Source organism: Alosa sapidissima, chromosome 20 (assembly GCF_018492685.1).
Source record: "Alosa sapidissima isolate fAloSap1 chromosome 20, fAloSap1.pri, whole genome shotgun sequence".
Taxonomy (NCBI): domain Eukaryota; kingdom Metazoa; phylum Chordata; class Actinopteri; order Clupeiformes; family Clupeidae; genus Alosa; species Alosa sapidissima.
Genome location: NC_055976.1, coordinates 2,294,450 through 2,306,118, shown reverse-complemented (window position 1 = coordinate 2,306,118; position 11,669 = coordinate 2,294,450). Strand labels below are relative to the sequence as shown.

Below are 11,669 nucleotides of genomic sequence, written 5' to 3'. Positions count from 1 at the left end.
TGTGGTATTGGTTAGGGATGGCACAATACCAATCATTATGCCTTATACCAGTACCATAACCTACCAAAGTCACCTGAGAATATTATGATGAAGAAAAAAGGGGGCACTCCAATTCAAGTATTAGTGCTCCCTCCTCAATGTGAGTAAATTACTTGACCTCCTTCACCTGAAAAGTCACTCCAGTCGATGACCCTTAACAGAAGCACTGATCTAAGGGACAGGATTTCAGTGGCTTTTGTTGTGTGTCTGTGTGTGTTTGCTCCTCCACGAAAATGTTATGCTGTGTGTGTGTGTGTGTGTGCATAGAAGGCTTTCCTCCACAGCTGGAGGAGACACCCGGAGCTGTTGACAGATAAAGAGACAGGGCTGCAGGGGCTTTTCAGACAGCCCATGCCAATAAGAGTTGTGTTAAAACCCTGAGGAACCTCACTTTCATTCCACACACTTCAAATGAAACCTTCAAATAGTGGAGCTTAAGTGTGATAAGGTTCCCGGACACATAATTTAAGCCTTTCACATTACTATCACTATACAATGGGTTAAGCACTTGCACCAAATTAATGGGTAACTAAAATTAGTTCCTTTTTATTTAAAGCTTAAACTATCTGGTCACAATCCAGAATGTTTAGGGATTAAGAGGAATTCATGGTTGGAGACTAATAACTTCTGGTATGATTTCCCCTGGCTTTGTTTAATGAGAAATAAAAATGTAGTGACACTTCAGTCTTGTGACCTTTAGGAAAGACTAAACAGTTGCAAACATTTCTATTCCATCCAATCAAAATATGTTAATCTTGTCCTTTTTAGATTGGCGAGATCCCGAGTTGATGAGAGAGATCGAGGCAGCCACTGGAGAAGATCTTGGCTCCTCTAAAACATTTGGCAAGGGGAAGAAGGGCTGTAAAGGAAAAGGGAAAAAGAGGAAATACCCCAGCCTGACCGACCTGAAGCAGAGTGCCAATACCGCACGCTCCAGGCTTGAGAAGAAAGTTTTTAACAAGTAAGTCTGTAAATAGAATCCTCCTCAAAATTCTCCTACTATTATTTAAGTCCTGTCACATTATTGTGTGATGTCCTTATTTTATGCACACATGAGACTGCTGTCTGCTGATGTGAACTGTCTATCTGTGTGATGTTCTGTATTTTACATCATGTGTCATGACGTTGATGTACAGTGATTTTGACCAGAATTCCCCCCTGAGCACAATGAACTAACTAACTAATGTTTACCACTGGGTTTGAGTGTTACATTACAGTGTGGCTTATGCCCCTTTACATTCTGAACCAAAATTAGGTCTGTATTCTATATAGAACTGTTGTGAAGTTTTGACGGACACCAACAAAAAGGAGGATTAAATCATCACAGATTATTGGAGTCACCTGCTTTTCTGTTTTTCAGGAGCTCCATGAGGCGGGTCACTGATGTTATGAATAAAATGGACAAAAGGAAGCATGAAAAGTTTTCCAATCAATTCAACTATGCGCTCAATTAAAACATGGACAAACACAACAGCTTTTACACTGTCAATAACACTCCAAATGTGCATGACCTGTGGACACAATTTGGCTTTTTGCAGTTTCATATTCAAATTTCTCCTTTGTGTAACATTAAAAAGTCTTTGTATATGAGATGAGGAGCTATTTAATTTAGTGAGAAATATTTGTGGGTCGTGGTTGGTCACATAACATAATGACACAGGTAATGGAAATGAGATTGTCTTGCACTCATTGTTCATATGCATAGTACTGTCATAATGTTATAGATGTATGGAGCTGTCAATGAAACATATTTGAGCGTTCCTGTTTGTTTCTGGGATGTTTTTTTTTTAGATATTGCCAAGTATTTTATACACTGCCAAAACTGAATAAATGTACTAATTAATAAATGTACATTACTATGCTAATTTATTGATCATTCATTAATTATTTTCCTTAGATGTCATCAGCAGCTATGCTGTTGTCTTATCTTTAGGCCTTTTACCTCTGATACATTGGAGCACACTGTTCTTACCCTTATCATTTTGTTATACAATAATATGCAGGTTATTGTTTTTTGCAACTCAAAACAGTTTTTAGCTACTGCCATACTTTGAAAAGAGAAAAATTATGCTTTAGATTATTCAGAATCCTTCCAATTCTGAGTAAAGGAATCGGTAAGCTTGTTTTATTTTTTTTAGGCCTACTGGAATTAAAATAGCCCCACATCACGTACCCTTCACTATACCTAGAGATTGGCATGGTTTTATTTCAGTTAGCCTAATAGCTGGTTTGATTTGCATTGAGAGATTATCTTATGGAAAGTACCCCATGCCAATCTCTAGGTATGGTGAAGGGTATGTGATGATGTGGGGCTATTTTAATTCCAAACACCAAGGAACTTTATCAGGATGCATAGTATCCTGGATCCATGAAATAACTGGCCTTTAAAAATAAAAATCTGCCTTCCCTCTATGGGAATTTAACATAGGGTTGTGTTTACTTAGCCTATATGCCCCCTGTGTTTTAAGGAAGCACATTTATTTATTTACGATACATTATTCATTCACAAAGAAAATTGGTGTCCTTAAAGGTTGGATTCTCCCTCAGTTTTGTATTTAAGGCATTAAGATATTGTTTTCCTTTTGTATTGATTTTGTATTCCTCTTTTTAGTCAACTTTAAGATGGGTGTGCTAACTTTGTAACGTGGCTGTATCTGTGTTATCTTTTTTTGTTGAGAATGTTGTGTAGATAAGGCTCATAAAAGATCATCTATACCCAGACAAAAGTGAGTTGCTTTATCTCTTGTTTGAAATTAAATGGATTGATGGTATTGCTGTGTTGGTTGATTCTATATCCATTGCAATTTTGACAGGTGCTGCATTCATCTACTAAAGGTTTTAGGAAACTCAATTTGTGTTTAAACAACTGTCCTGACATCTTAATCTAAAACATTTGACACAACTTCCCTGTATGCCCTGTATATTTCTGATATGCTTATTTTGTGTCTATTTCGTGTATAAAATATTGAGCCGATGAAATGCTTTTGTTTGCAATATAAGCTCATATGCTGAAACTTCTCATGATAACCTGAGTTATCTTATATTTCCATTATAATATTGTAATACAATTGTAAATAAAGAAATAAATACAAATAAAAATGCATATGCACAGATAGGCTACAGAAATATCGCTCTCACCTTGGACCCTATAGGCTATGCCTAATGAGATGCAGGATATCGGGTCAGACGGAGTTGGGCGGTAGGCCTCCTCTTGCTTTAAAATAAACTCACAAATGTATCAGAAGAAAGAATTACCCATGAAAAAAACATCACCATTCAGACAGATTACTGAAATATTGACCTGAAACCGGCTGTGTAGCCTATGTAATGACGTTTTCGTTTAGAGCAACAGTTCAAATGCAGTTGAATATGCCCACAACTTCACCAAAGCAAAGCTTTTGAAATGAGTGAGTTGACCGCAAAGTTAGTTTTGTCTGCCATCTGGTCAAAGTGTTGCCTAGGCCAATGCTCCTCTAAAGCCTCGGCCATGTAGCCTAGGCTACTCTAAAAAAAACTTTTTGATGTTGGGGAAACAGGGCGAAAGTAGGCTACACGTTTAGGCCTAGCCCTACTCTGAATTTGTCTAGCCTATAAGCTACAACGATAACCTTAGACTACATTGGTCAACAAGTTGGTCAATAAATGTTATTTAACAGAGGAAAGATGAGTCACTAAATATTGTCTTTCAGTTCCCTATAATCAATGTATCAATCTATGTATCAAGTAAATTGTAACTATTAATCAATTAATAATTCAATTTAAAGTGTTACTTTTGTCCCTTTGTTTTCTGGCAAGTTGGGTTAGGTTATATTCTTCTAAACATGATTTAGGCTATGCATAGGAGTAGCGCCGCGCTGTCTTCAAAAGATGGAGATGTAGGCAGTTGACTCGTGGGGCCAGCATGAATGATTGATTAAGGTGTTATTATTATTTGTATTATTGTTGTTTATTGGCTTACTACATTTGTAATAAAACAGGCCAGTTTCTTTCTTCAGATAATTTAGCTCCTCTACACCATTTCAAATAACTACCACAACTTAGTCAATTAATATCCTAAAGCGTTCCAAATCTAGGCTATTTCAATTGAATAAAATGTTTAAGCAGAGCAATTGTACGACCCCACCCACAAGCCAAGATGTTGTTGCCAAACTTTGCGTTTTATTTAAATTAAAAGTAGGCTAAAACAAGAGTTGATCATTGCATTGATCATTGCATGACCATGCGCTGGTGCTCCTGTTTTTATTTTATAATCATTATTTGAAATAAGCGCATGCAAAATTAGCTATTTATAAGATGGCGGCGCTTTGCTATAATATGTTTTGGTGTAGAATATTATTAGGCAATTGTCCAGTCAAATTGGTTCAGTTAATATTTGACGACTAATACCGAAAAATCACAACCGACTGCGTTGCCCTTGAGAACCAACTTTTCTAAAAGTAGCAGTCCTAAACTATGCCATTCGTATAATCCCCCTTGTGTTGCCAGCCTTGACTTTCATGATTATTAAGCCAAATGTTGAAGGAGTTTTTGTTTTTTCTAAGCTTGTTCTGTAAGAGTGGAGCATAACCTAGGCTATTTCTAATAGGCCATATGCATAAATTGTAGACCTAGGCTATGTGTGGCAGAGAGACGGATAGAGATAGACGAGGCGCAATCCTTGCGCACAGTGTGCTTGTGTGGTCTTCTGACTACGTTCCTATATATTTTGCGCAATTTGTAGGTGTTGAGGTAAATAGGCCTACATCTCGGCTAACAACCTCTGATTCCAGTCACTGTCGTTTCTTTCTTTCTTTCTTAGCACTATTTAAATTAGCAACCAATTATGCACAATGTCTTCCACATCTGCCATTACATTTTTTACAAACAGGGTGTTAAACATAATTCAAAATTGCAATAGAAAAAGGCTTCACTTACTTTCCCTCTTCATTTTTTAGCATGTCTGCATTCGGCAAGGTTATTGGCTAAAACCTCGAATCTGCGAATTAGCTGCGCTAATAAATCGATTTCTAAAAATAAAATGATATCAGTGTGCATAATAGCTTACAGCACAACGCATAACTTTTTTCCAAATAAATCAATAGAAGCAGAAGGAATTTTGTTCTACAAATAGCCTAACTAGGCATGAAATAAACCAACAAGGCATGAAAAAACGTACAAATACCAACAGCCCCGTTGTAACCAAGTTATTAGACAATATTGGTAACATGCTAAATGGTGTCTATTTAGTAAAGTGATGCCTACATTGATTGAATGAGGTTGAAAGTTTAGCAAACTGTTATATCTGATCCGATTCTGTCACTTTCAATTCAGCAATTGAAACTCAAATCTCAGATATTAGAACACCGAGCTGTCTCCGAAAGATCATAATATACTTGATGAACATGAAGAATGTTGATTGTAAATTTGTAAATTGATGTAAATTGTAACTATCCTACAGCCCCACCCCCAATTATTATTATTATTATTATTATTATTATTATTATTATTATTATTATTATTATTATAAAATGTTTAGGGCTGGTTAGAACGACGCTGGTTTATCCTTTCCTTTAGCTTTCAATGTCGGGTTATTTCTGTGCTCATAAGGCCTTCATGATGGGGTTTCCCCCCAAAATAAACTTTGCAAAAAAGTAGCATGCTGTGCAAGCGGGCCTAGTAGAGATCATTAAGATTTTGACCTTTTAAAACGTTATGTTTTTAGATTATGTGCACTTGACAGACATAATGCCTCACCTCTATTGCATGAGTTTCATGGATAGTATCGTGAGATTTTCTTGGGGGGGAAATTACATATTTCCTTTTATGTCAGGGACCATGAATCGTTTTGCCATGTAATTGTGTCGCCATAGAACGTCTACAATTTAGGCCTTGGCCTTAAAACGTATAGTTTATAAAACAATAGCTGTCTTCTTTGTTAGCCTATGTTTAGCATAGCACATCACACCGACTACCTATTAGCTGCCTATTAAATGGCTTGTCTTGAGCTTAATCTTATTCTTATAATTATTGTTATATCAATTCTAATAATAATATTAATATTACTGTTGGGTCTAGTGTTATTAATACCATGATGCTAATTAGTTTGAGGCATTGGACATCCTTTTAATTTAATCTCTCATCATTTTGGGGTTTCAAAACAAAATTAATATACATTATTTTACATTGAATGTAAACTGTATAATGTACATACATACATACATACATACATACATACATACATACAAACATACATACATATGCATACGAACAATGACAGCATGGGCCATAGGCTATATGTTAGTATGCCTATATTATGATAGTATATCATACTGTAGCACTGACTAAACCTTTTGCCATTGAAAGTTTAGATAGAAACCTTAATGCTTCAGAATTTTATGGTAACCCTAATAGATGTATGTAAGTGGCATAGACGATGTCATTTTGTTGTCGATATACTTTTATTGTCTGATGTGCTATTTCTTCCGTTGCATTCCAAATAGGACTGTTGACATCTTTAATATTTACAATTAAAACTAGAGTAAGTTTATAAAACAAGAAAATTCTATTAAATACAACTTCAACAAAAATCCAGGCAGATCTTACAACTCTGAGCAAAGTCAGGATAAATATTCTCCGTCAAGACAATAAAGAAAGTTTCTAAGTGCATTAAAAGGGTTTCTTAATATCCCTGAACGCAAGCTAAATTTGCAATTGACATTCTCTCAAGATCATTAGAAATGTTTAAAATATTATTAAAATATTATACCTTTTACAAAGTGATTCGACACATGACTTCAATGTAATATGTAGAAAAGCGTATTTCCATATTTACAGTTTTTTTTCTTCAGATGTTTTGTTTCGATTAGTTTTCATAAGTGCGGAGTGTAAAATGTGGGCGCTCCATATGTCTGTGAACCTAACATGAAAGGTGAGAGAACTGCATGACTTGGCAGAAACGGTAATTGAGTCGTACAGACAAGTCCCCCTGGTGCATGGCCCGGGTAGCTGGTGTGCATAGACAGATGACCGCCCATTGGAGGGGACGGACTCAGAGGGCTGAGGCCCCCCAATCCGTTGCTCTGACCGTTCGTGCCACTGCCAGTTGGGGCACTCGTATCTGCCCCAGGATTCTGTTTTTTCCACTTCGTACGCCGGTTCTGAAACCAGATTTTCACTTGTGTCTCTGTCAAGCTGAGTGACAACGCCAAATTGAGTCGTTCACAGACGGAGAGGTACCTGGTAGACTTGAATTTGTTCTCGAGTGCAACAAGTTGTTCGTAGGTAAATGCTGTACGAGCCCTCCGAGGCTTTCCCGACTTGGAGTCTGAACCAGAGCGCTTTCTCTTAGGTTTTACCTGGTTGCTTTGACCGTTTGATGACGACTGCTGATTTGGTGTGCAAGCAGGACTCGGACTTTTCTCTGTCGCGTTGTCCTCTTCATGGGGATCTAATCCTCCGTCCGCGTTGCTCATAAGCGCGCTGCTACTCTCCTCGCTACAGAGCTCGTCCTGCATCTCACTGTCTGTGTGGTTCCCCTGGATGAAGTCGTGTTCACAGTCGTCAGACCTGTATACATAGCTATCTTCTGTAGAAAAATGTAAACAAAATTACTTAAAAAGTAACCTATACAACATTGGCCATTGCTGTGACATTTTGTAGTGGTAGGCCTACAAAAAGTAGCTTACATTTACCTTATAAGATGAATTTTAATTAGCCTATGTAAATTAACTGAAAGTGAACACAAGACACCTGTAAATGAACTCGAAGAAAACGTGGTCCCTCCAGAGATTTCTAGCGGTCTGCCATAGGCCAATAAGTTATGATACCAGGCCAAAAAGCACACATTAATACCAATAAAGCAAACAATATGGGAATTCCCTTGTTGAAATCTACCCAAATATATTGAATGACGAAATTGAATATTTTACGCACAAAGATGGTTAAAATAATTAGATTACATTCCCTATAATATTAACAAGATAACACAGGAAAAATATAAAAAACTACATTGCAAATGTGTAAGAAACTTATTACACGTTGTATTTTGTACAATTTTGGCAGATCTGCAATCGCACAGACGCGCGCACTGTTTTAGAATAAGAGTCGTGTGTGACAGATTCGACTAACTGTGTCAAACGTGGAAACCGTGTGAACCACTTTTTACATTTTTTTAGACAGATGTTGTTCAACTTCGTTAACTTGAGAAAATGCTCTGAATCCTTTGTACCAGTAGGCATATGCGATTGTTTAACTCGGTGTTTGGCATGTCTAGGCCGACTTGTCAGAAAGTAGCCTACCCTGTCAACGACAGACGCAGAGTGAACAGGTCGATATATCATTATTGTTATTATAAGTATATTATAAGACCATACATTTCTTAAGCAGCTTGCAGTTCCCACAATATAACAATTAAGAATATAGAGTCAGTTAACATTTTGGACAATTAGTGTTAAAGTCTTGGTTGGTAGGCTACTGCAGTTTTTGAGTGTGATTGATCCGGTTAATGAACTCGGCTAAAAGCTGTTTTTCTTTCAGAAATTCCATATCTGTAGGAATTGTAGTAGGTCCTTCAGTAAAAGTTTTGCACTGAGGAAAGTCATGAACTGAAACTTTTGCACAGTACCTTGCACTTTCTTTTGAACCTTTTGCACACTTTTTGTCTGTAGAGCCCCTGATGTGTATTTCCAAAGAATATGAATATCGAGACTAACTTCTTGGCTCTTTGTGTGTGAGTCCTTCGGCTGTTTAACCTTACCTTGACTGCCGCATCAGAAAAACCAATAGACTGAAAACAAGGCACAGCTCAAGCTTTATTTAAACTCTTCTGCAACAACGCCGATGCTATACAGGTTGTGATCATCTGAAGTCAATTGAAACGTGTTTAAGTTGCTCAGACTGTAGACCTATATTTGTTAGGGAAACTAATGCCATGTTGACATCTATTAATCAGCAATGCAGTGTCAATTTCGGTAAATGTTGGTTAACAATTTCACCTTGACAGTGTCTTATTAGTCACTTAAATAGGCTACTCCTCAGTGCAACACTGCGGAGAGTTTGCATCTTACCTAATTCTTGAAAATTAAACTTGGCATGACAATTTAGGCTGTAGCCTACTATCAGATATATTGAGTAGGCTATAGCCTACTGTCCATAACGTCAGTGTTAATGATAAAATGCTGGGATTAGGCTATTTGGTTAAATTGAGGGATTCCTACACTAGTTTGGTTTTCTGGTCATGCGATAGGCCTAGGCTATTCTTCAATGTTGCTAATCTGTGAAAGTATTCGAAGTAGGCTACTCACTTGATAATGATGAAGATTTTTTACAAGTATCGTAGTCTGTGTATGTTTTCTGGTCGGATCCATGTGACGATTCCTCGTCCCCTCGGTTCTCTGCCCCTAAGGTGAAATCGATGACTGTTCTTGGTTTTTTACTTGTAAACTTATTCGGATCCAAAATGTCCAAAACTGAAAATGAAGTCGTCCGATGGACCGTTGGTGCGACGGCTGGCGCGGGATCTTGTCGCAGTGAACCGTCTCCTCTCCCACCTTGTAGCACTTCTCTTTCTAAATCGTTGGCAGACACTCGCTTCGGGCTGAGGTTGTCCATGCTCTCCGGAGATACCGCCACAATAACCGCTGTCTGTGCGACCACTTCGGACGCAGGTGGAGCGATTGCTGTGTCTCCAACCTGAGTCTTGTTCATAATTTCTACAGGGGAAAACACTCCCCCTTTCCCCGCTGCCCTGCGTTTTGCACAGCAACGATACTCGGTTGTTTACTTAGGCTACAAAAAATGTAAAAATGTCCTGAAATATCAAAACCATTCAGTGACCTCTTCCTTCAACACTGAGAGTTGACAGTTCACTGCTGGATGTTGGTCTCCTTTGCTTGAATCCTTTTTGGGGTTTAACCATCACCCCAAGACCTCCAACGTGCATGACACACATGCGCCTCACTTGCACTCTCTGTGTGTCACCCCTCCCCTTGCTTTTCCTGCCCTTACCCCGTCGCCAAAACTTAGACATAAGCGACGCCTTACTTATGTATTCATATTCCACCGTGGATTGTAATTGGCTACAAATTAATCCCATGCCTTTAATAGCCTATTATCTCCATCTGCGGGCGTGAGAGGCAACAGAATCGAGCCGGGAGTGAGCGATGATGTGGCCCATGATATACTAAGCTGTCAGTTCACAGTCGACGCCAAGTCCAGCCGACTGGAAAGTCTCTAAATAGGCATATTTTTCTGCCTCCCTCCTTTCTTCATAACGGAAGAGCTTATGATAATGATTGTTTCATGACGAGAAGATAGAGCAATTAAACGCGGTGGTCTAGGGACTCGATAAAACGGAGATGTCCTTTACAATATACATATTCAGGCAGGTAAAACGCGTTAAAATTGGCTGCAATATTTAACGACTATTTTCATTGCAATTATAATGAGGTGATTTGGGTCCTCACAGTTGTCTTGCAAATGGTGTCTCAATATCTGACATAAATCTTACCGTTTGCTTGATTAAATGTGGTTTAGTGATAGGCTGCGTTTTCTCTAAATGGAAACTACGTTTCACTTAACTCAGTTCAAAAACTCGATATACAATAATTGCCTTTCCAGTGAAATATTGATTACTAATCTGGTATATCATTATTAAGCCAAGAACATAATAGATTTAAAATTAGACTTTGAGATCGTGGCATATTTATTTAGAAAGGCAATAATTATCCCCATGAAAGCTATTAATTCAGGTTTAGCCCCCTGAATTCTGTGCAGTGACTGCCCTAAGCTGTGTAGGCTAAGGTTGAGGACTTCACAACTTTGGCTTAGATACTGTGGAAAGAGAACAGCCCCACAGACTGAGAGGCGTCTATAGTTCATAGTGATCTCTGGAAATGCAGGCCTAAATATCAAAAGCTGGCCAAAACAACAACAAAAAATGTAATTATCACCGGAATAAAAGAAGATTATCACATAACCTGCACCTGGATGAGTATTCCGATGTTCCCTTAAAGCATAATGAAGCTAATGAAACAGAGGCTGTCCTGGCCTGTTTAGAATTTAAGAGCTATTATTGCAACCAGATTTGATCAGTATCCCATGATACTGGGTTTCCCATATTCCCTGAAGGTATTCAGCAATTCTTCATGTTATTATAATGTAGAAATGACACATTCTCCACATTTCTCTCATGGCAAACCTTATGTAAAAAGTGTCAAATTGTTCTTGCGGTAAGTTCTTTGACAGAAGGTTAAAGCTTTTTTGTATAGCATTTGGCAGCAGACCATTTCTTATTCAAGTAAGCAGATCTTACTCACAACAATGAAGGATTAGAAACACAAAACAGTATAGAATCTTTAAATAGATGAAACATTACTAAGGTGATTTAAACTTCGAGTATGTTTTTCTGATGAGATGTGTTCAGGCCATTCAATGATTGCTTAAATCAATTGACCCATGTTCTGGTCCCATCACATTACGACTTTGTACAAGATGTTTTGTCTTATTATTTGCAATGCATTTTATGTAATTTAAAGAGAGGCCGATGTGTCTGAATCAAAAAGGCATCACCACTTTCACTTGATTCGTCTCATCTCATGCTCTCTGTTGCCTGGAACCTAATAAACTAATAAAATACTTTAGGTTCCAAAGGC

General features: G+C 37.8%; 2 protein-coding genes across 10 annotated transcripts in view; one reads left to right on the top strand and one right to left on the bottom strand.

Annotated features, from left to right (window-relative positions):
* The window catches only part of uvssa (UV-stimulated scaffold protein A), a 46,227-nt gene extending 43,979 nt beyond the window's left edge, over nucleotides 1–2,248 (top strand). For all 9 annotated transcript variants that reach the window (XM_042073509.1, XM_042073514.1, XM_042073516.1 and 6 more), the window contains 2 exons: nucleotides 808–1,000; nucleotides 1,400–2,248. In XM_042073509.1, the coding sequence (XP_041929443.1) occupies nucleotides 808–1,000; nucleotides 1,400–1,493 (287 nt within the window). In that variant the 3' untranslated portion in view covers nucleotides 1,494–2,248. The remainder of the gene's footprint in view (nucleotides 1–807; nucleotides 1,001–1,399) is intronic.
* Nucleotides 2,249–6,857: 4,609 nt separating this feature from the next.
* Nucleotides 6,858–9,723, bottom strand: nkx1.2lb (NK1 transcription factor related 2-like,b). The gene is made up of 2 exons (XM_042073547.1): nucleotides 9,321–9,723; nucleotides 6,858–7,600 (listed from the first exon to the last, which is right to left on the bottom strand). Exons 1-2 carry the CDS (start codon nucleotides 9,721–9,723, stop codon nucleotides 6,888–6,890), a joined length of 1,116 nt encoding a protein of 371 aa, XP_041929481.1. The 3' UTR covers nucleotides 6,858–6,887.
* Nucleotides 9,724–11,669: the final 1,946 nt, after the last annotated feature.

Excerpts from the sequence above, each read along its gene's own strand:
- nkx1.2lb (XM_042073547.1), bottom strand. The coding sequence starts at position 9,723 with ATGAACAAGACTCAGGTTGGAGACACAGCAATCGCTCCACCTGCGTCC. Across the intron at positions 7,601-9,320 it reads AAAATCTTCATCATTATCAA|ATAGCTATGTATACAGGTCT; the intron begins GTGAGTAGCCTA and ends TTTCTACAGAAG.